Consider the following 25260-nt stretch of genomic DNA (forward strand, 5'->3'; position numbering starts at 1 on the left):
TTCTAATTTTTTGAGATAGTGAATTGGTGGGTTTTTGTTAAATGTGAGCCAAAATCATCACAATTAAAAGAACCAAAGACTTAAACTACTTCAGTCTGTGTGCATTGAATTTATTTAATACATGAGTTTCACAATTTGAGTTGAATTACTGAAATAAATGGACTTTTCCACGACATTCTAATTTATTGAGATGCACCTGTATATATATATATATATATATATATAGATTTATATATATATATATATATATATATATATATATATATATATATATATATATAATAAAAATACATATAAACCAACACAGATGTATGCATAAATAAAATAAAGAATATAAATAATCTAAGAAAATATTTTTTATAAACCATGGGTCAGAAAAGTTCTCAGCATATCAGAAAGGATATACACTTTTTATTATTAATAACTCAAAAAGCACTTATTACTAAAACTCTGAAGCAATATGATAGGTGTGGGTGAGAAACAGATCAATATTTAAGTCCTTATTTACTATCAATCTCCACCTTTGACCAACCCCAACCAGTAGGTGGCTGAATGTGAATGTGAAAGTCAATTCCACTCTAGAATGTTAAGTGAAAGTGTAGATTTACAGTTAAAAAAGGACTTAAATATTGACCTGTTTCTCACCCACACCTTTCATATTGCTTCTGAAGACATGGATTTAACCACTGGAGTTGTATGGATTACTTATATGATGCCTATTTGGGCCAACAAAGCTCTGATAACCATTCACTTGCATTGTGAGGACCAACAGAGCTGATATATTCTTTTAAACATCTTCATTAGTGTTCTGCAGAAGAACGAAAGTCATACTCATCTGGGATACTGCTTTGGCCACTGGGGGCATTGTTTCAAATTTCAGTAAGCACAGACTGATTTTAGCAACCTACACTTTCTGATTTCACTTCAGATCAATCTGATTGACTCACATCCCGGCACTTTGCATTGCAAGTGCAATGCTCTTTCAGCACCTCTAGTGTTCAATTCACCAGTTTTAGTGTCTCTAGTGTTCACATGGTTGTGTTTACAAAAAAAAAAAAAAACTTTTTTTTTTTTTTTTTTTTTAAAGAAAATGTAGGTATAGTACAGTATCATGATTTTATGAGACCAGGTTGCTTTTAAGCGCTCAGTCATCACATCTTATGTGCCTGTTCGATCATATTTTACATGTTTTCACTGTGGAAATCGAGACTATTGCAACTAAGTAATTTCAACATGTTGCTGGTTTCAAGTTGGGCTGTAGTGTTGCTCAAGAGCAAATAAAACAACCATATCAACCACATCTTGAGTAGTCTTAAGCCTGTCAATCATTCTTGGCACATTGAGCACTCAGCAGGGTGAAGCAGAATCCATGGGAATGGCTTTACCAGAATTCCTGCTGAAGAGGATGTGGGAAGAGCAAGCAGCTGTGAACCCAGTGGCCCTGCCAGCCAGCCAAACCAGATGTGCAACCCAGTAAAAAGAAAGTCTATATAACAGTGTCATAAGCAAAAACTAAAGCTCATATGCTCTGTATGACATTTTAATTGGTTTCAGAGTAAGTATAAACAAGAAGAACTTGACAGGCCTGCACAAAGCCCAGACCTGAATGGCTGAACCCTGTTGAACACCTTAGGGATGAATTGGAACGCAGACTCCGAGCCAGGCCCCACTGGCCAACATCAGTGTTTGACCTCACTGATGCTCTTGTGTCTGAATAGGAGAAATTCCAACATCTATTGGAAAGCCTTCCAAGAAGAATGAAAGCTGTTATAGCAGATTCTCCCTATTAATGCCATTGGTTTTGAAATTAAATGTTCAATGATGTTCATGGGTCTAGATACATTTGGCCATATAGTGTACATATGACTAATTCAACAATGTATTTTCAGATTAACATCTCATGATTGTTCGACACATGCCACATGCTTGTTTTATCAGACCTTCTAAATGTGTGAAATGAGTGCTTGTTGGTGTGCATTTGTCCTGAGACAACCCTTTGTCTGTTTTGTTGATTTGTTCCAAAAGGTTCTGATTATGAGGAATCACTCCTGGGACTCAAAGACCTCCTGAGAGACCAGAATGGGCAAACAAGACAAAAACAAGGCCTTAAGGTTACAGATGTATAATTTATTTCAAAGCTCTAAATCTGTAATTTATTCTAACCAGAAAAATGGCATTTATCTCTGTTTTGTGATCATCAGGAAACGTTTTCTTTTTGTTAGAATGTGGTCTGTCACTATCTATGCAATGTGACTTTTGTAATTTTATGAGGGTATCATGCCAAACAACATTTGTTTAGAATTTCGAGGAATTCATCAGTATGATTGTCAACCTGGTTTTTCATGGGTGATGGTCAAACTAGTTTATGAACAAATATCACCACCTAGTGGTTCTCATGAAGCATGAGAAGTACGTTTATTTTGGTTCATTTCACAATCTTATTGTGTATTTTATCATTCTTTACCCTATACTGACACCATATTGTCAACTAAGAAGGAAATACTGTATGTCCAATAAAATTGTTTAAGTTTGTGGCCTATGCTACTGTCTATACTGCTGTATCCATACTACTGCCTAAATCCATTTTGCATGCCCAGTTTGAATAAAACAAAAAACACTGTAAACTGTTTGTCCAATACATGTGACAAACAAACTGATATTTAATATATTAATCTTATAAGAGAGTAAGAGTTACACATTATCTTTCTCAATTTCTTTTTGAATTATATATTTTTTTTTTTTCAATTTCTGACTATATATGTATGAGCATGCATACAATAAAAAAAAAGAAAAGAAAAAAAAGAAAAACAACTGATGTGTAAATTTCAAAATGTAATACTTAAAGGGATAGTTCACCCAAAAATGAAAGTCACAAATCTCATCACTTACTCACCCTCATGCCATCCCAGATGTGTATGTCTTCTTGTCTTCTGCAGAACACAAACAAAGATTTTCCAATGAATATCTCAGCTCTGTAGGTCCATACAAGTGATCAAAGCTTTGGAGCTCCAAAAAGCACATAAAACTTATCCATACGGCTCCAGTCGTTAAATCAATGTCTTCTAAAGCGACCCAATTGGTTTTGGATGAGAACGGACCAAAATATAACTCCTTTTACACTATAAATATTTACATCAGCAGTCTCCTTGGCGATAATGATTTCAAGTTTGATCACACTTTCTAGCACCATCTAGCGCTCTGCATAAGCGTCAAGCACTAGGAAGTGTAATCAGTTTTGAAATCATGATTGTATCTAGAGACAGCCATGGGATGATGTGCAGTGAAAAAAAAAAAAAAGAGAGTTATATTTTGGTATATTCTCAATCAAAACCGATTGGATGACTTCAGAAAACATGGATTAACCAACTGGAGTCATATGGATTAGTTTATGCTGACTATATATGCTTTTTGGAGCTTCAAAATTTTGCTCACCATTCACTTCCATTGTGTGGACCTAGAGAGCTAAGAAATCTTTGTGTTCTGCAGAAGACAGAAAGTCATGCACATCTGGGATGGCATAAGGATGAGTAAATAATGAGAGAATTTTCATTTTTGGATCAACTATTCTTTAAACTCTTCAAATATGAATTTGATGCATAAAATTTTTTTTTAAGAAACCCTGAGAAATGTAGTGATGCATATGGCACACCAGCCTCTGACTGAATTGACAACAGGAGTGGAACATTCCGTACTGCTTCATGCATGTTTTTAAGGATACACAATGAATGCCGAGTTCAATTCCCTGGCTTTGCTGAGATTAATAACAGACTTGTCTGGGCTATAAACCTTGATTCTAGGGAAAACTTATGAAAACCTTGTGGATTAGGCTGGTATGTGTAGTAAGATATTCCACTCAAGATGAACATTCCAAGCATGTCTACATAAAACGTTAATGTCAACATTATTCATTGTCAAGACTCAGAGACATTAAGGGGCCGATCAAACCCAACGCATTATTGATCTTAAAAAAGATAGAAGCAGCGCAACAGACAGAACATAATGTAGGTGTCTCGATATGCATTTAAGTTGACCTTCTTTTTAACGTACAAGGCTGAGGCGCGAGACACTGAAAAAACAGTGATACATTGCACAATGGTCAAAAATGTCCTTTTAGCGCATGTTTACACAGAAAAACATTTAAAAAACAGTGCAGATGGATGCGAAAATGCATTCAGTGTAAACACCCCCTTAGGCACTATTTTCAGCATCTCACGCTGTGCTTTTTAATTGCCGTGTAAAATAAAAGAACTTCCATTTTTAAACATGCATCTTGAGACACCTGCATTCTGTTCTTTTCGCTATGCTCCATCCAAGCTTTTATAGCGCAACAATGAGTTCAGTCTGAACGGCCCCTAAGAAAGCAGAAATGTTTCCTAAATTTTCTCACTGCTGTAAACTATACTGTAGCCATATGATCACAAAAGCATTATGCCACTAATAAATTATGCAAATGCAAATCTTCAGTACAGAATGTACTATTCTAACACATGAAAATAAAATACTGTGAACATCTGTTACTGTTTAATGGTGAACAGCCCCCTGTTTTTTATCACTTTAAAGTTGTTAGTCAGAGAGATTTACTCTGACACACAAAGACTGGTCACCTTGCTCTTCTCCGCCGAACCACGATGGTTCCAGCTACAACATCATAAACAGTTCTGTTGTGCTGGAAAAAGAGTAGCGTGATAAATACAGGAAATAGGAAGGCGATGGAGAAGTTTTTGTTCAAGGCCCGCACTGTGGAGCTGCAAAAAAAAAAAAAGGTGACTAATTTTCAGTCATACTTAATACATTAAGACAGGACTTTATAAATAATGTGAAATATTGTCAGAAACTTTCAGGTTTGTTTTTCTGTATAAGAGAACTACACTACACTACAAAAGTATGTGGACAGCTCATTCTAATTAAAGAAATATTTCACCCAGAAATTACAATTCTCTCATCTTATACGCACCCTCATGCCATCCCAGATGTGTATGACTTTTTTTCTTCTGCTGAACACAAATTCTGATTTTTAGAAGAATATTTCAGCTCTGTAGGTCCTCACAATGCAAGTGAATGGTGACCAAAACTTGGAAGCTCAAAAAGCACATAAAGGCAGCATAAAAGTAATCAATATGTCTCCAGTGGTTATAACCATGTATTCAGAAGCGATATGATAGGTGTAGGTGAGAAACAGATCAATATTTAAGTCCTTTTTACTATAAATCTCCACTTTCACTTTCACATTCTTCTTGCATTTTTGGCAATTTGCATTCTTCATGCATATTGCCACCTACTGGGCAGGGAGGAGAATTTATAGTAAAAAATGTTATCAACTTAAATATTGATCAGTTTCTCACCAACGCCTATCATATAACTTCTGAAGATATGGATTTAACCACTAGAGTCATATGGATTACTTTTATGCTGCCTTTATGTGTTTTTTGGAGCTTCAAAAGTTTGGTGCCCCTTCATTGCACTTTATGGATCTACAGAGCTGTGATATTCTTCTAAAAATCTTACTTTGTTTTCTGCAGAAGAAATAAAGTCATACATCTGGGATGGCATGAGGGTGAGTAAATGATGAGAGAATTTTCATTTTTGGGTGAACAGTCCCTTTAATGCATAACTCACGCAGATAAGCTGACATTGGATGCTGGTACCACCAGAACACGATTGGGCTGCACCAGGACTGTTGAGTCACAAGTGACAACTCGAAGACCCAGCAGGAACTTTCCTGGGGTGGCACCTCCAGCTCCCCAAATACAGATGATCTGCAGAGAACGGCACAGACAGACTCAAGGAATGTTTGAGCTGACTAAAATCCATGCAGACAACAATTCATAACAAACTCATAATTAATTTAAATCATTTCTTTGCAACAGAGTTTTTTTTCCGACAAATATTGTTTGCAAGTAAGACAAGCCAAGATGACAAGGCTGGTCATACAGACATCAAAACTTTGTGATAAAGCAGATTTCTTTATAATTTAAAGAATATGTAAATAAAAAACAGATTGAAAGACAAGGCCAGTAATTGTGGGCTTACAACACGGAAGACAAAAGTTTTACTCACTTCATAGACACAAACTAGCATTCTGTATGCTAAAGCTACTGCCATCATCTTCTGTAGGTCCTCCAGCGATGTGTTCTCATCAATCTCCTCCACTATAAACTGCATCATGAACTTGGAAATATCTCTGTGCAGCAAATCAAAGGACATACACACTGTCAGCAATAGTTATCAAAGGAATAGTACACTCAGAAATTACAGCTCTCTCATCAATTACTCACCTTTATGTCACTTCAATCTCAAATTACTTTCTTCTACAGAACACAAACAAAGATATTTTAATGGAGATATGAGGTGTTATTATCCATACAATGCAAGTAAATGGGGTCTGAGCTTGAGGTCCAAGCATGAAGGTAATCCATACAACTTGAGTGGTTTAATCCATGTCTTCTGAAGTTATACGATCGGTTTTGTGTGAGAACAGACCAAAATGTAACTCCATTTTTGGTCTGTTCTCACCCAAAACTGATCGTATCGCTTCAGAAGACATGGTATAAACCACTGGAGTCCCACGGATTACCTTCATGCTGCCTTTATGTGCTTTTTGTAGCTTAAAAGTTTGGACCCCATTAAGTTGCACTGTATGGATAACACCTCACATCTACAACAAAATATCTTTGTGATAAAGTCATAAGAGTTTGAGACTGCATAAGGGTGAGTAAATAATGAGAATTATCATTTTTGGGTGAACTGTTTATTTAAAGGGACAGTGTATGACCCAGATGTGTATGACTTTCTTTTCTTCTTCAGAACTCAAATGAAGACTTTTAGAAGAATTTCTCATCTCTTTTGTCCATACAATGCAAGTGAATGGGTGCCAACATTTTGAACCTCCAAAAAGCACATTAAAGGCAGCATAAAAGTAATCCATTTGACTCCAGTGGTTAAATCTATATCTTCAGAAGCGATATGATAGGTGTGGGTAGAAACAAATCAATATTTAAGTCCTTTTTTTTACTATAAATTCTACTCCTTGCTCAGTCAATCTCCACTTTAACTTTCACAATCTTCTTCATGTGTTTTTGGTGATTCACATTCTTCATGCATATTGCCCCCTACTGGGCAGAGAGAAGAATTTCTAGCAAAAAAGTACATAAATATTGTTCTGTTTCTCACCCACACCTTTCATATCACTTCTGAAGACATGGATTCAAACACTGGAGTCGTATGGATTAGTTTATGCTGACTTTATGTGCTTTTTGGGGCATCAAAATTTTGGCACCCATTCACTTGCATTGTATGGACATACAGAGCTGAAATATTCTTCTAAAAATCTTCATTTTTTTTCTGCAGAAGAAAGAAAGCTATACACATCTGGGATGGCATGAGGGTGAATAAATGATGAGAATTTTCATTTTTAGGTGAACTATTCCTTTAACACAGGCCTATTATAACTGGCTGGTCTAAGGAAGATATCAGAGGGATATATCTATGAAACCTATATGATATTGTTGTGATTTAACAACTTCCAGACTCACTTCATTCCACTTAGATGCATGATCCACAGAACTATGGTTGCCTTAAAACAAAAGAGAATGAAGAAATCCACTGTTTCAGCCATAAATCTTCGTAGAGGAGAGGGAATTGTGTACTCTCTACCTGAAAGAAAAACAGTATGAAGTTCGCACAGGCCTACTCACAAAAATAGGCATACATCCTCATAGGTTCAGTTCGGTATAATTTAGTCATTTCCGCCACACCCTAAAAGTATTATGGTATAATATGTTAATATCATGGTACTTTGATATACATTGGGGTCAAAAAGTGGTACTACCACACAGTTTTATTATAGTTTTGGATTTTTAATTTAGTTTTTTTTTTATTTCTATTTTATATTTAATTTGTCATTACAATTTAGTTTAGTTTTCACAGTTTGTCTTAGTTTTCATTTAGTTTTCCTTTTCTCAGTGTTTTTTATTTTCAGTTTAGTTAGTTTTTATTTTAGTTTTAGTATTTTTTATGGCTGCCAAAGCTGAGCGTTTACTGGTGTAATTTAAAAAGTCTAAAATCATTACATATCTCTGGGCAGCCTTGTGTTATGTCAATCTAGTGGTATTTTCATGTTTAATGTGTATTGTAAATGTTGCAAAATGTATAATATAGGGCGAATATGGGTAAAGTGAGAAAGGATAATTAAGCTTGATCCACATTGTGTCCATATGTATTTCCTTAAATGATTAGAAATCTTTTCTAAACTAATCTTTGGGGAGTAAACAATTAAAGGAATAATTCACCCAAAAATGAAAGTTTTCAAATAATTTACTAACCCTCATGCCATCCCAGATGTGTGTGACTTTCTTTCTTCTGGTTAACATAAATGAAGATTTTTAGAAGAATATTTCAGCTCTGTAGGTCCATACAATGCAAGTCAATAGTGGCCAAAACTTTGAAGCTCTAAAAAGCACATAAAGTCAGCATAAACGTAATCCATAAGACTACAGTGGTTAAATCCATGTCTTTAGAAGCGATATGATAGGTGTGGGTGAGAAACAGATCAATATTTAAGTCCCTTTTTACTGTAAATCTTGACATAAGCAGACTTCTTGGCAATCAGGATTTCAAGTTTGATTATATTTCCCAGCACCATCTAGCACTCTGTGAGCTCTATTAGTAAGTGTAATCGAGCTTGAAATCATGATCATTTCTGTTGACAATTGCAAGATGTACAGTGAAAAAGGAGTTACATTTTGGTCTGTTCTCACCAAAAACAGATTAGATAACTTCAGAAGACTTGGATTAAACCAGTTATGGATTACTTTTATCCTACCTTTATGCGCTTTTAGGAGCATCAGAATTTTGGACCCTGTTGACTTGCATTAGATGGACCTACAGAGCTGAAATATTCTTCTAAAAATCTGTGTTTGTGTTTTGCAGCAGGAAGAACATCATACACATCTGGGATAGCATGAGGGTGAATAAATGATAAGAGAGTTTTAATTTCTGGGTCAACTATCCCTTTATCTTTTTGAGGTTTAAAACTGATGATTTTACTTTGGGATGTGTGGCAGAGCTCATTTCATGACCACTGGTGGGAAAAGCAGTGGTAAAGAAAATGACAGAATTTGAGGTAAATCTAGTTAAGCTTATAAACAAGTAAAGGTTAACTTAATGTTGTGATGTGAAAGTGTAGAAGAAAATATAAAAATTTATTTCAAATATATATATTTTCTAGAGAATAATGTTTCCTCTGTCCCACTTTACCAGTAGGCTCTGCTGCTTAAACACATCAGGGATTTGGTCAAAAGAGGATCTTCAAAGCTTCTAAATCCCAGTACTGAATATTTTTTTTATTTTTGCTTTTGACTAAGGTAGAAGACATCCTAAGCTTTCTTCAAAGGTATAATTAGATTATGTGGCGTTTGTCAAAAAAAGGAAAATTTCCTAAATTAAAAATATTCACCATATTATGTCAAAAACTAAAATGAATTCGAGATCATTTTTATTTTATTTTAGTTAGTTTTGGAGTTATGAAAAGTATTTAAGTTTAGTTTCAGTTTTTTCCAATAATTTCAGTTTTTGTTTTTATTTTAGTTAATGAAAATGATTTTAGTTTTCGTTAACTATAATAATACTGCTACACAGTACATGACTAGAAAACCAAAGCACAGTACTTTTTTGTCAATTCTGCAGTGTGCTAATTAGTTACACACACTATTAGACTGTACACAACAAATACACATTGCAAAAATGAGGTGAGGAGGAAAGAGAGATATAATACTCAAGGGACATAAATGTAAATCAATTTTCATTAGTTAATTCTTCATTACCGAATGTTTAATGAAGCAGCTAATTACTGTCTCCGAAGAGCATTTGATTGACAGCTACCTGCAGGCTGTGCTGCTGCTGGCCCTCTCTCATCAGCAGCCGGCCGCGCTGTTTGGCCTGTGCTGGCAGCTGGACTGGAGGACGGTGTGCTGCTGATCTGTTTATACCAGGCTGCGATATCAGCAGGCGTCGCGGCATATGGAGATATCTGGCAGCCGGACTGCGACGGCGTGCACGGAGGAAACAGCGGCGCGGACATAAACACCCAGCTCTGCCAGCTCGCATAGCCACAGTAATACCGCCACATCCATTCCTGCAATCGCTTGCAGTATTCGGTCGTTGTTACTACACCACTGTCATTTATGGTTATTTCTTTGTCACTATTCTTGGCTGCCATGTTATAACTACACTTTTAAACCTTCCCCTTACTAACGAGGCTAATTTGCCCAAGCAACGGCCATGATAATTCTTCCTCGAAGCCGGAAGATACCACGATATCAATACATGTGAGATAGTGTATTAATTGTGTGATTTTCTCGCTTCTAACAACCATTTCCTACAAAGGAGAGTTTCCATAATCACATATATCGTAGCAACGATAAGTGACTACTAGTATAAAAGACTTAAGTTGTCCAAGGAGCTGGAGACTAAACAATATAATGTTGTTGTACACCCCTATGGTGGGGAATAATGATACAGGCCACACAGAACATTAGTAGTAGTGATAAAAGACACACACATTTCCCACAACACAATACACAATTAAATTAGATAACTAAATAAATACGAAAGAGAAATGGGACGACGATATACGATTAATGGAATGCTTCGTGTTCAAATTAAGCTCAGTCACAGCATTTGTGTCATACTGTCTCTGGATTGGCACAAAAAATGGTTTCGACTCCTCTCGTTTTTATTTATTTATTTATTTATTTATTTTTGTTACATTAACCCTTACAGGACAAAAATGTCCACGTCAAAAAACTGCCATAAAAAATATGATATATTAATATTATTTTCCACTTTCAATGAGTTAATTGTTTTAACCAACATCAGTGCTGATCATAACTACCAAATATTCATTCATTTTCAGGATTTTAACCCTTTAAATTCCAGTTTGTTTACATTTTTTTACAATTATTATTTATTTTATTTATTTGAAAAGGGACCATGTACAATTTTTAACATAAATGTTTCCATTTCATGCATTGTACCGGATTTAGCCAAAGGCTAATTTTCATCCGCAGTCCCCTGGCAGGTCATCACTAACATAAATGGTAAAACAACACAAACGTTTCCATTTATTCATTTCAAACAGTTCCTACATACAATAAAACATTCATACATACACACACACACACACATTCTATCAGGGCCAAAAAAAAAAATAAACAAATGAAAAAAATTATTAAGGAGTCAATTTAACTGCAACCATGTCAATGTTCACAGAGCTGGGTCGATTTTAAAAAAGATTTTAGCTTCAATTTAAAAAGACCAGTTAAAAAGACCATAATGCCACTATTGTTTTTTCACACACACACTTCTCAATGCACACATACAAAACACACTCTGACATCCATACTAACACACCCACACAATTTTAGCTGCATCATTTATTCAATTGGCCTGCAGTGCTCTAATACAGCAATATTACAAATATTCTATAATACAGAAAGTATTAAAAATGTAACATTTGAAGCCAGGGCTCCGGAGTGAAAGCATAATATCATAGAATTCATGATTTTATGGTTTAATGGCACTGGGATCAAATATTGCAGTTTTAATGGGTTTCAGTGGGGACAGTTTTGAAGGTCCTGAGTGTAACTATTTTGTGTACACAGTGTATTATAGATGTATTATAGGAACTGAGGTTGAAATATCAAAATTCCCCCCAAAACATACACCTTTGGCAAAATTTATGCCATTGGCAGTAACACAGCCAAAATGATTGAAAAACAAAAATGAAAAAGACAAAGAATGTCCCAAAGGTCGCACAAGTGTTAAGGCACTTGCAATTGAAGTCAGTGGGGCAGGTCCATAAACAGTAAAATACACACTGTTTCAAGACTATAACCACAAGACATTAACATTTTACTTGTTAGGATGATTTTAGTGTTATAAAATTCAATATAACAACTTTGTTGTCATGACAAGGTGACGCCAGTAAAACTTGTAATCGGGAAAAAGTGATTTTGTCAACTATAATCATGCTATCATGTATTATAATGTGTAGCTACATATTTTAGTTACAGTTTTGAAACAGAGCGTATATTAATTGTTATGGACTGGCCCCATTTACTGTTGTAAGTGCCATAGGCCTACTCCACGCAATATATAAACAATGGACGAGTAGAATTTTTTCTTATTATTATTGGTTATCAACATTACAGGAATATTCCGGTTTCAATATAAGTTAAGCTCAGTCGACAGCATTTGTGGCATAATACTGATTACCACAAAAAATTATTTTGACTCGTCCCTCCTTTTCTTTAAAAAAAGCAAAAATGGAGCTTACAATGAAAGTGAATGTGAATGAGGGTTTAAAAGCAGAAATTTGCAGCTTATAATTTTATAAAAGCACTTGCATTAATTATTTTGTTGAAACTCATGTACTATTTGAGCTGAATTTTTTTTTTAATTGTCATTTTTACAGTCATTTTATGGTTTGTTGACATTACATCATCACGGTAACGAAGTTGTAAAATTGGCTATAACTTTACACAGAAAAGGCGAGTTAGTGATTTTATCACACTAAAATCATGTTAACACACATATTGTTTATGTCTTGTGGCTATAATCTTGAAACAGTGAATATTCTAATGTTTACAGATTGGCCCCCATTCACTTCCATTGTAAGTGCCTCACTGTCACCTCGATTTTGCCTCTTTTTTTAATTTATTTATTTATTTATTTATTTTAAAGAAAAGGAGGGGCAAGTCAAAATGTGTTTTTGTGGCTATCAACATTATGGCACACATGATGTCGACTGAGCTTAACTTGTATTGAACCCAGAAAATGTCGTTAACTTCAACTTTTTATGCACAGAGCAAATGAAAACTTCCCATCTCATAACAATTTGTTTTAAATTAATTTAAAAGAGCTACAATAGTAGTACCACATTTTTCTGACAAAGGTTTAAATGATTAATTGTAATGGCCGCACAATTAGTTATAAATAACCATTTACGATTACAATAATTGTTTTATACATTTATGGTAAAAAAAAAAAAATAATAATAATTATAGAATGTAAACAGCCATCTGTTGTTATATTTAAATATTTACTTTCAAGTTTTGAAAGTTTTTTTTAGAGCTGCAACTATTTTTGAATAACACTAGGTGGCGGCAATGTTTTTTACATTATTGATTTTCCAGTTCTCATATTGTATACTGGTTTATTCTCCAACGATTCGAATTGAGTTTTAGATGATTGATTACATACCAGAATAAATATAAAGACACAGATTCTTAAAACTAAATGTTTTGAGAACCTAAAAGTTAAGTATTGATTTTAAAAAGGGGAGAGAGCAAAAGAGATGGGGGGAATGGATTGGGAAAAAAAGATTATTTGTAACCATTATGATTCTGTGAATGTAGAAGGGGTTTATACTGGCTTGCTGGGTATAATTGTGCTTGTTTAGACATCAGCATGTCAATGCAACAGGGTCAAATGTAAACAGCATCAGAAACCGTTCTCTGGAAACAAGCATGTTTTGTCCCGGGACGCTTGTTGTGGTGGCCAGCTGTTAAAATCTGTGATGTATTTATTTCTCTGTGTTGCTTTCATTCACTATTGGTGGTGTAATTGCTGACTGGCCTTCCCTGGGCCTGTGAGTAAGGTCTGGCCGGCCTAGTGACTGTGCTGGACCCTGAATGGAGGCCCCCAGGCGGAACAGAATCAGCCCATGTGAGGATGATCGCCCCTGATAGGACGTGAGGTGACTTGCGTAGAAATAATCAGGGTGAAATAAAATCTGTCTAGCAAACGCTGACCTCCATGGAACCTGCCAATGGCTGAGGATTACGGCCGAGATGTGTGAGTGTATCTGTCTGCTGGTGATATTCAGAAAATCATAGACTCTGCATGGCTTGACCCTTCCAGCAGTTCAAGCTGAGGGGCCATTCTCATCACAAAGAATCACAAGGGGTTAATAACAAACAATGTAGAGTGTTATCCATACAAAGACAAAACACCATCAGGGTAGCACACATGGCACTAAAATAATGCAATACACAATAAATAACATAAAATGTAACATAAACACTCCAAAGTATATACAAAAATAATTAAAATCTAAACATTATATGATGGTTCACCTATTTGAATGTCACTTTCTCCATAAATTATAAGGTGATACGTTTTACCCATAAAAGCATAATTTTAGACACATTGTCTAATATAATATAAATATGAACTTTTTTTTTTCTTTTTTCTTTTTTTCATTTTAGCATTTTCACATTCTTTTTTTTTTTTTTTTTTAGTGTGGATGCAAGATTAGTGGTGTTAAAATCCATTGTCTCACTTGAACTTTGTTACTATTGAGATTGTGTCAACAGTTGTCAATGCAACGTCCGTTTGGGCGGGTGGAGGCAAACAATCTCATCAGTCCTCATTTGCCTTTTGTGTCTGCTGACCTCTGTGTCATTTATTAGCAAATTGTCAGCACAATTATGGAAAGTTATGGGCCTGTTACATGTTCACTTATCTAGATTCACAATTCCTTGCATTATTCCAACTTATATGGCTGAATAATTACAGCATTACTCCCAGCCACACCCCGTTGCCTCTGCCCTACAGCAAGGCTGTCCTCATGCCCAAATAGTGGAATCCAACTTTCTCACATGTATAAACAGCATGATGACATTCAAGAATACTTGTATTTATCTGTCAACATTTATTTTTTTTTATTTTTTTTTTAATGTGGTTGAGTTATTGTTTCTAATTGGTTGGAGAACTTAGAATATTCAAGTTTTCACAATGGCCTTGAAAAAAACAAAAAAACATGAAAAATGATATTGAGTCCCCAAACCTGCAGTGATACACTTTTTCTTTATTGACCTGTTGACTTTGTTTCTCTTAATCACATATCTAGACTTCTGCAATCTCCGCAAAGTTTCATTCTGTAGTTTATATTCTCCTATTTCAATGTTGATGTTAAGAATGCTTAAAAAGAGAATATGGTCAAAACATGCTGAATCAGGTTGTAGGAAATCATGTGATGTCAGCGAACTCATACTGAGATTTAACCACAAAAAAAGTAGCATATGCTATTGTGAAAGTGATTTTTTGACATGTCAATACGATTAAAACCATTATAAATAAAATGTAACTTATTACATGTAAATATATGTTCTTGATATAACCTATATTGTCATTGACGTCCATGAATATTTTTGAATCAACAGCACAATTTTAGGTTAAGAAGGAATTATAAAGAATGCATTAGGGAAGGTATATATCTTAGGCGTAAAGACTGGTCAGCTTTTTGCCATTTTGAGTTATAAATGGTCCTGTGGTGTGACAAATGAATTTTTAAAAGTACAAATATTCCATGTAATCTCTCAGTTGATACAGTAATAAAAAAACGCATCCAAAATAGCTGCTTCCAAACATTGGCTGATTGCCTGAAAAGAGGAAAACTAAATCCCTTTTTCTTTAGGATTTGTAGTCATTTGTATTTGACACAGAGAACCCATTAAGTTAATTATGTCTGCTTTCCACCGTTTCAGAGGTGACTACTAATGTGAAGGGCTTGGCGTCATGCAGTCACAGCTCATTTACCTCCCACCACCTCCCTTTTTGCGACTCTGTCAGCACACCTCTCAGCCCTATATGTGGTCCTGTCTGTCTAATCACATGAGCCACTTCCCTCTCGGCTTTTCCAGATCAAAAGTTAGCTGTGGGAAAAGACACAAAGTATTCCAGAACATCTGACCCATTTAAATTGTATATTTGCTATACTTGCAGCTGTGTGCAGACAAATCTGAAGACAAGCAGCCTTCACTTCAAAGTTGCTTTGTATTCCAGATTTAGACTATGTTTTGAGCTGAGCAACAATCATACTAATGGGTTAAGTTTGTCATTCTTGAAATAACATTGACCTGACGTGTGTCTCTTTTGCTCATTTCTGAAATCTTGGTGAACTCCAAACAAATGAACCCCAAATCCATTTGGCTATTGCATATAAATAGCAATCGCTGTAATTGCAGGGGTTAAATTCAAGTACGATCTTAAGTGCTTTGTTTGCAAGCATCAAAAAGAAAGGTCAGTAAATGACTTATTGCTTCCTTTTTCCTCTAAGGCTATCACAACCCCGTGTTATCTCCCCCTACAGCGTGTGGAAGTACGTGTTTGAAAGTAATTAAAGGGGGTTCACAGAACTATTGTTCTTAAAATGCATACTCTAAAAAAAAAAAAAAAACACATAGACATATGTGTTTTCATATTAAAAACAAGAAACATATTACCTATTATGCTCACTTGTACAATGCACATGTCAAAACTCCCTCCTCTTCAACAGGAAATAGTACTTTCATTGCTTGACATGAACTGAAATGGATCAGTTGAAAACAAAGACACTGACAGAAAGGGTTTGGAGAACTTTGCTCATTCGAGACATAAAAGGCATTTTACTGACAGGCTTATAATGTCATAGGTTAAGAGGACTGCCAGAAATCTCTGTGCTGTAGAGACCTAAGTAGATTTATATTCCATTCCAAAGGCAGGATGGGTTAAGGGAGTTATGTTTAACTCCTACATGCACATCTTCTTATCTGAGCTGTAGCACTATGTTCCTCAAACTATATCTAACAGGAATTCTAAACAGAATTCCAAAGATCCCACTTTTGTGCCTTATCTGCTCCCAAATGGGAAGAATTAACACAGTGTTCCACAGATCCTGAACCAAAGCCTAAAAGAAAAAAAAGGATTCTAAAGTTTCCATGTTTTACTATAGACATTTTTGTGTACTCTATAGAAATTAGGACACATGATCATGCCGGAAATCAACATGCTGCTTCTGAATGTTCATGTACCCTGAAATTGACCAAATTACTGACATGCGCCATCCCACATAAGAGATTTTTGCATCAATTCATTGTGTTCACCTTTCCCTGTGGCATTTTAAATTACATGATGTGCAAGCACTGTTTGAGATATGGGTCTTGTTCCAATGAAAACCAAGAAGTAATCGTGTTCACTCTGAGACATGCGTTCTGGTCCTATGAAATCCAGGAGACAATCATGTCCATGTAAACAATGGTGAATGTGATTCTGAGGTTGAATTTTCAGTCTAAAATTACATTTTTCCTTCACAGATGCTTAGGTTTAGGGTTGGAGTTTGGGTTAGGGGGTTGAGTTAATAAAATATGCTTTCCTATTGACTATATTTACATCATTTACTAAAAATGCAACTCAATTTCAGCGCCTCCCTGTGGACATTTCACTTGGAACTGGTCAACAACAATTCCAGCTTTGGCCACTGGTTGGTTAAACAGCAGCAGAACTTACCACCTCCTGTCATTGAATTTTCTATGAGATCGGCCAGAAAATGGGACAGTGGAAGTCTAACGGCTCTCATTAAGGGGTGACTGCGAAAAGTTTAAAATCACAATCTTGATATGTTACCATTGTGCCTTTCAGAAACCTCATCTATTAGTTATGTAGGTTGAACATCTGTGGCTGTTTTGACCAGCCCTTTTTTGATGTTGTACAACAGAGGCTCCACACTGAGCAGTGTTCTGTCTGGGATTATAGATGTCCTCAGTGAATTCGGGGGGAACGAGGGAAATCAGTTGAAGACACTCTACATTCAAAAATTCAAGGAAACAATTTCATGACACAACCACCTTTCTTGAAGTTAAAGGAACAGTTCATCCAAACTGAAACTTCTGTCATTCTCTTTTATTGCAAAACTATATTGCTTCCTTTCTCCCATGGAACACAAAATTAGCTTTTTCAATGATCTTTCCGTAAAACGAAATGGGTAGCTTGTATAAACTAAGAACTGTGCTAAACTCCAAGTCTCCTGAGACCATTCAATAGCATTGTGTGAGGAACAAACCGACATTTATGTTGTTTTCGTTGAAAGTCTACTTCTCATATCTCATTCATGAATGCGCACATACAGTACAAACTTGGTACCTAAACAACTAACAAATTTATTTTCCTAAAACATTTTCGAAACATTACACTGTGGTTGTGAGAACATGAAAATGTCATGTTTTCTTAACGTGAGCAGAGCGTTTTTTATAGTTAGCATAATATTCCTGACAATGTGAAAACTTCCTGAAAACTTAATTTACCATTGTCTTGATCTATCAATTTAGATTTCACTCACAGAACAAAATTTAAGGTTCTCACAATAAGATAAAACGTACAACGTTGTTTAAGCTGTTGAAACATACAAACAATTTTGCACTTAGAGCATTTTCTCTTAAAAGGATAGTTCATCCAAAAATTAGAATTCTCTCATCATTTACTTACCCTCATGCCAACCCAGATGTGTATGACTTTCTTTCAACAGCTGAACACAAATGAAGATATTTAGAAGACAATCTCAGCTCTGTAGGTCCATACAATGTAAGTGAATGGTGACCAGAACTCAGAAGGCCCAAAAAGGACATAAATACAGCATAAAAGTAATCCATAAGACTCAAGTGGGTAAATCCATGATTCAGAAGTGATATGATGTGGGTGAGAAACAGATCAATATTTAAGTCCTTTTTTAAAAAAAAAATTTTTTTTACTATAAATCTCCACCTTTGAGCAGCCCAGCCAGTAGGTGGTGATATGCATGAAGAATGTTAACTGCCAAAAAACAAAAGAAGAAGAATGTGGAAGTGAAAGTGGACATTTATAGTAAAAAAGGACTTAAATATTGATCTGATTCTCACCCACACCTATCATATTGCTTCTGAAGACATGGATTAAACCACTGGAGTCTTATGGGTTACTTTTATACTTCCTTTATGCGATTTTTGGTGCTTCATAACTTTGGTACCCATTCACTTGCATTGTGTGGACCTACAGAGCTGAGACATTCTTCAAAAAAAAAATCTTCATTTGTGTTCTGCAAAAGAACAAAAGTCATACACATCTGGGATGGCATGAGGATGAGTACATGATGAGATAATTTTCTTTTTTAGGTGAACTGTCCCTTTAACATTGTGAGAATCTTAAATGAATAGCCTTCTAATAACTTCATAGGAATGTTCCATCAACATTATTGAACATCGTCATCGTCATTGACATCCAATCTCCTGTGGTGTGCCTTAAGACAATTCTAAATGTGTACACGTGCAAAGGAGATTTAAGAACCAAATTTTCAGCAAATAAAAACATAAATGGCAGCCTGTTCCTCATACAATGCTGTCACTATTGTATGGCTTCAAAGACTTAAACAGAATGGGCTATTAATTATATGGACAACTTTTATGGAGTTTCACTGTGTAAATCACTATCTGTTTCATTGGAAAAGCACAGCTTGGATATTCTCCTTTTGAGTTCCACAGAAGAATGAAAATCATAAAGGTTTATAATGACAGGATGAGTAAATAATCACAGAATTTTCATTTTCAAGTGGACCATTCTTTTTTAATTATTTAAAAAAACAAACAAATTAAATTATTAATTGAATTAAACTTTTTTCACCAAACTTGAATCATTTCAATGATATGTCTTGCTTGCCACACACTATGTCTCCTTAACATCATTAATTAATTTTTGGACTAAAAGGGAAAGATTTCTTGCATTTGAGGCCATTTCCCAAGACTGATGAACATAAGTTCAGTTTCAGCTGTGTCAAAAACACCCTTTCCAGCCCTTTGCATTTTCATGCAAGAATATACTATGATAATGGATTATTTGGCCATGAATGTCCTTCAATTAACATTTCAGCTCTTTATGTTCCAGGCTGGATTTAAAGTCCTTAAGGCTAGTTGCATAGCAACAAGCCTCCTAGAAGCCCCTGCTGATATCCAAAACAGAGCAACCCTGATTCCCACCAGGCATCTGAGGGAATGTGAACTCAAAACTCCTTCACTGGCTATGTCCAAAGATTGATTTGTAAATCAAAGCATAGTGCAACAACATTTGACTACTGTTATGAAGAAATTATTTGACAAATTAAAACACATATGTTATTGGTAGGCCTTGGTAAGGCCGAAACTATGATGAACAGAGGCTATCCTGTACCTTTACTTAAGTTTATATGAAAACATGCTAATTTACCAACCTGGTGTCATAGATAGAATCATGTTACTCTAACAACATTTTTGCAAAACTATTCGTACATGGCTCATTGTACGCATCTTGACAGTTTCCTGGTGAAATAAACACATGAGATGCTGCAACAATGACTTTTATTCCCCTTCACAAAAATCATGAGTAAATCAGCAGATTATCAATTCATAAACACTTACTTTAAACCTGTTCCTCACACAATGTTATCTTATGACATCAAAACACTTTTACTATAGCACATGACTTGCAAGGCGATATATTTTAATATTTGCATTACATAACCAACTGAATTCATAAGCTTGTTTAAGCATGATCAAATTGCACTGTACCTCAACTGATAGAGCGTTGCACTTGCGATGCAAAAGATCAGGATATGAGTCCTGAAGAGTATGCAAATCAACACATGAGATGAAAGTGCCACAAAATGATGTGACTGCTTCAGCAATTGTGCTTTTAATGTCACATTTGCCTTTTATGACACTATCGATTAGGTTTTAGTGTCATGCAGTATTTCACCTCATAACTGCTGTAATACGTGTAATGAACCATGTAATATCATTTTGGAAAAATGTCGCCACAATCACATATTTTGTTAGTGGCTCATAACCAAGCTCTGAAATTAACATTCACCATTAAATCCAAGTAAAAATGAGCTTTGGTTTGTAAATAAAAGGATATACTCACCAGGCTGGTAACTTTAAAAGGAACTTCGATATAAACATGGTATTAATAATTATCTGTCCCTTGCTGATGTTAGCAATGCAAGCAATTTATATAAAAAAAAAAAACTAAAAACCATCTACAAATAAAACATCCATCAGCTTTTACTACAGTACCTAGAATGCCTTTTTTCTCCAGTACTCCATGTGGCAACACATATGTGTAATATTCATCGCAGTAAATCACCAGAACAAATAGTAGGAATAAAATTAAGATATGTCTGTATGTTTCTGTGGCAAGTGGAGTTTTACTGAGAGATGGAGCTCGATCTCGTATATGAAGCTGTGACTGACACATTGTTCACTTTGTTACAAATATGCAAGGAAAAACAAAAATATACTTTTGTAAAATAAGTAAATCAAAATACAGCAAGAAATATTTACATAGCCTTCAAATTTTTTCAATTCACTCGCCACTGGAAGGCTTCAAAAAGTACATTTTGGACTCTGCTCACATACAATGTTATGATCTGAAAACTCTGCAGATTAACCGTCATGATGTGTAAAAGAATTACTGTTGATATTTGAATAACAGTGGAAGCTGCTTTATTGCAGTGTGAGAGACTGCAACCTTGGCCCTGATCTCAGACACTGGCCGATGCCAACCCCCCCCCCCCCCCCCACACACACACACACACACACACACATACACACACACAATATTTATACCATGATCAATGGAAACATATAAATGCTTCACCCTGCAACCCCTGCCCCCAATGTTCAAGCCAAATCTACGCCCTTGAACAGTACTGTCTGTTCCAGTGTAAGGAAAGTGAGCGGAAGAGTGCTTTCGCTGTCCTGCAGTGCAGCTTTCCAGATGTTACTCAAAGGATATGATTTCATTCCTGTAGTGTTATCTGGGCAAGCAAAACAGTCCCCAGGTCAACATACTAATACAGGACCCCTGTGAATCCGCCTGACACACAATACTGAGACATCCCGCAAGTTGTGCACACCCATGATGCAATACACAGAGTTTATATCTGTTCAGACTGCAATGCTCCACTAGTGCAATTCTCAGATGCTGGAATCTATTGCTACTGTGTATAATAAACATGAAAACGTAAATCAGACTTAAGTTGTATTGAATAATTTTAAAATCAGTTTTGACCAAATAAATCCTTAATAACCTTTCAAGAGTATGAAAGTCACCCAGAGGTACCATGTGTTTTTTTTTTTTTTTCAAAGGCAGAGGTTCCAGAGGTTTAGGGCATTTCCTAAAAGTGATATTTTGTGGGAATATAGCAGATGGATAATTTGAATAGATAAAAACTCTACACTAAATTGTTCATGTTAGTCTAATAACTTTCCTATGCATCTAGGCCAAAGGCACTTGTCCTTAATTCTGTAATAACAAGCATACATGTTGCTTGTAATCTAACTGTTCTGAGCTTCAGCTCCTTTGTTCTGATAATAAACATCTTTTTATTAGGTAAATCATTCCATATGTTCTGCACTTCTGATCTCAGCATGGTCATAAGAGGTGCATCAGTCAATGGGGGAGGAAAAGTCTAAGTTTCGATTTGAAGCCTGATAGTATGTGATTGGAAAATGTTTGCAAAATTTGACATAATAGAATTAGATTTAAATTTCATACTTTCAAAACAACATTTCCAATAGGCCTACCACCTTCCACCTTGTAAACTTTGTAAAGGAAAAGGTCATAGGGAAATGCATTGTTTTTATTGAATAGGGTGTGCAGAGAAAGCTGGCCCATTACCCACCAGTTTCAGCTGTTTTTGCAGTCAATTACAATCAGTGGATCTCTACACTTTCCTGTCCTGGGAAAGTAGCCAATGTGGAACATTATATGCTCTTTGAGTAGGTCAAAGGAATGACTCTGTCATACTCTGACTCTGACAATACTCAATCTAATTTTAAATGCATTGAGAAAATGCATTGATTCTTGCTCCCTAATCTCCTGACACCCAGACGAGATTGATCTTTGCATTTTCCACTTCCCTTCTTGATTTGTAACTAGCAACCGATAACCATGCAAACGAAGCAATTTCCTAGAGATTTCAACATCACTTTTCTTTGGTCTCCTCCCATCAAATTAAGTATAGGGTACAGGGAATTCAAAATCCAATGTCCTCATTTGAGGACATAGGGTCGCAGGAGGAAGGTTGACACTTTGAGTTAGCATTTCCAAGAACTTTTGTTCTTTTTTTTTCTATAAATGTGGCTCATTAAACAGTCATAAAATACTTTAAACACACTTTTTGAGATGTTAACTGATACATAAATGTTGCACAAGGTGGAGGACAATGATAGCACACATTATTTTACATTTATAATAGGAAAGTGATACATTTTTTAGACTATTTTCTTTTTCCAGATTTGAAACCAGTGGGTGAGTCACTGGATGTGACGCAGATGTGTAAAATATTACAGCTCTATAGTAGTGTCTGAGTACCGTGCCATTTTATTCATGAAGAGGCATGGTTTAATCCTGGTTAGAAACATCTCTGACCTCCTCTTATGTGATATCTTTCATCGTGTACTCATGTAGGAATAGGAAGTTGTTTTTTTATCTTACTGTGATTGAAAGCTACAAGCCTCTGGCCTAGATTTTTTCAAATAAAAGTTGACACATGGATTTTGACTAAGCCAATGTTAAAACAACAGGGATTAACAAACCACAACTCAGCTGAAAGCAAATAAAAACAACTTTATTCAAAGCACCATAAAGACTGATAATAAATGCATTTTAAAATGGTCAGCATGCATTTGCTTTGGTGTCAAAACTAAAATGAGATTTTCAGTAAATGCAATGTGTCACTTTGGCTTTTTGCTCATTAAACTGAGCCTGGCATCTTCAAATCCAGAACGGATAACCTCATGCCTCTTTCACATATGTCCTTTCAGCCACAACATCGCCCATCCTGCATTTCTGCCAAAAAGATGATTGAAAAAATAAACAACAACAGCAACAGCAACAACAACAACAACAACAAACTGATTACAAATCATTATAAAATATACTAGTATGCACTTAAAGACTTAAAGCATGATGTTTGTTGACACAGTTGGCATTATTCTAAAGACTATATTTATTTATATTGCACAAAATGATCAGCTTTAAAATTGTGTTTGACTGAACTGCAAAGCAGATAATGTGGCAACTTTCACTGATAAGTCTTAAACACTTTATAATGCTTTACACATTCATATTCATTCAAATATTTATATGTAAATAAAGAACCAAAGATTCATGACAGTCCTAACTATAACATAATATTTAAATGTTAAGGTTTTTAAATTGTTTAAATGTTATTTAAATTATAATCAAGTAATATCTTATTTAAAATGCAATAGCATCCTTACAGCTATTAATTTTCCGTCTGTCACCTCCCTCTCTATCGTGGACTCTTTGCCATCCCAGGTCTGTTTTTGCACAAGTTTGCCGTTCTCAAAGGTCACAACGGTCTAGAGATAAAAAATAAAACAATTAAAAAATAAGAGAGGAATCCGTTAACTTTATATGATAAACAGCTTCAATACAGCTGAGAATATTCCACTAATGTCATTACAAACCGTAGTCTTTCTATCATCAGCAGTGGTCTCCTCGAATGCCTCGTTCAGTTTGAATTTGATCTCAGTAGTTTTGAAGGTGCTCTGTGATTTCATGCATATGAGCCCTTGATCATCCACACACACGATCAGATTCGGTTTGGTCCTGTTTCCCACCTGACGAGTCGCGAAACCCACACCTGAAAAGTGACAAATGAATCAAGTTCAATCAAGGGGAACTTTATAACCTATTTTGTGTAAAATAATAATAATAATAATAATAATAATAATAATGCACATGTTAAAACTTTGTCAGATTATATATATATATATATATATATATATATATATATATATATATATATATATATATATATAAAATCTGACAAAGTTTTAACATGAGCATTATTATTATTTTACATGAAATAGGTTTTTAGAACCAATTCCTAACGTTCTAAGAACGTTCTTTCGTTTTATATATTATAACCATAAAATAACGTTCCCAGAACGTTACAGGAACTAAAAATTGTAAGCTGGTACGCAAATATGGATTTGCATTCTTATATATCCCTAAACAGATATGCAGTGCATTATTAGATCTTATTAAATATGGATTTTCATTCTTAATACATTGTTAAATAATTACAATTCTTATTTAATAGTAAGACTCATACCTAACGCCTTCATGTACTCGTCAAAGTTTTCGCTGGTTGTCATCTTCCATGTTCCCACGAATTTATCAACCATTTTTCCGAATGATGATGGCCCGTTTCACTTGACTGAGTTCACAGCGCAAGTTTGATCTGATTTTTCGCTGAATTACTACAGGAGTTTTCAACACATTCTCCACCACGTGCGTGATCACACAAGCCAATCAAACCATGAAACGTCACTCCGTAGAGGTCCTCCTCATCCTCAACCTCCCACTCTCAAACGGGGAAAAGTTCACAGTGTTTTGGACCAC

General features: G+C 35.3%; 2 protein-coding genes across 2 annotated transcripts; both read right to left on the reverse strand.

Annotated features, from left to right (window-relative positions):
- Positions 1–1018: 1018 nt before the first annotated feature.
- fam8a1a (family with sequence similarity 8 member A1a) lies at positions 1019–10285 on the reverse strand. Its single transcript, XM_051663936.1, has 6 exons — positions 9880–10285; positions 7533–7653; positions 6058–6181; positions 5617–5756; positions 4605–4745; positions 1019–2066 (listed from the first exon to the last, which is right to left on the reverse strand). The coding sequence occupies exons 1-6, from the start codon at positions 10214–10216 to the stop codon at positions 2033–2035; spliced, it is 897 nt and encodes a 298-aa protein (XP_051519896.1). The 5' UTR covers positions 10217–10285; the 3' UTR covers positions 1019–2032.
- A 13149-nt stretch (positions 10286–23434) lies between these two features.
- On the reverse strand, positions 23435–25136 carry LOC127421155 (myelin P2 protein-like). The gene is made up of 4 exons (XM_051663966.1): positions 24971–25136; positions 24321–24496; positions 24111–24212; positions 23435–23676 (listed from the first exon to the last, which is right to left on the reverse strand). Exons 1-4 carry the CDS (start codon positions 25041–25043, stop codon positions 23623–23625), a joined length of 405 nt encoding a protein of 134 aa, XP_051519926.1. The 5' UTR covers positions 25044–25136; the 3' UTR covers positions 23435–23622.
- Positions 25137–25260: the final 124 nt, after the last annotated feature.

Source organism: Myxocyprinus asiaticus, chromosome 30 (genome assembly GCF_019703515.2).
Source record: "Myxocyprinus asiaticus isolate MX2 ecotype Aquarium Trade chromosome 30, UBuf_Myxa_2, whole genome shotgun sequence".
NCBI lineage: Eukaryota > Metazoa > Chordata > Actinopteri > Cypriniformes > Catostomidae > Myxocyprinus > Myxocyprinus asiaticus.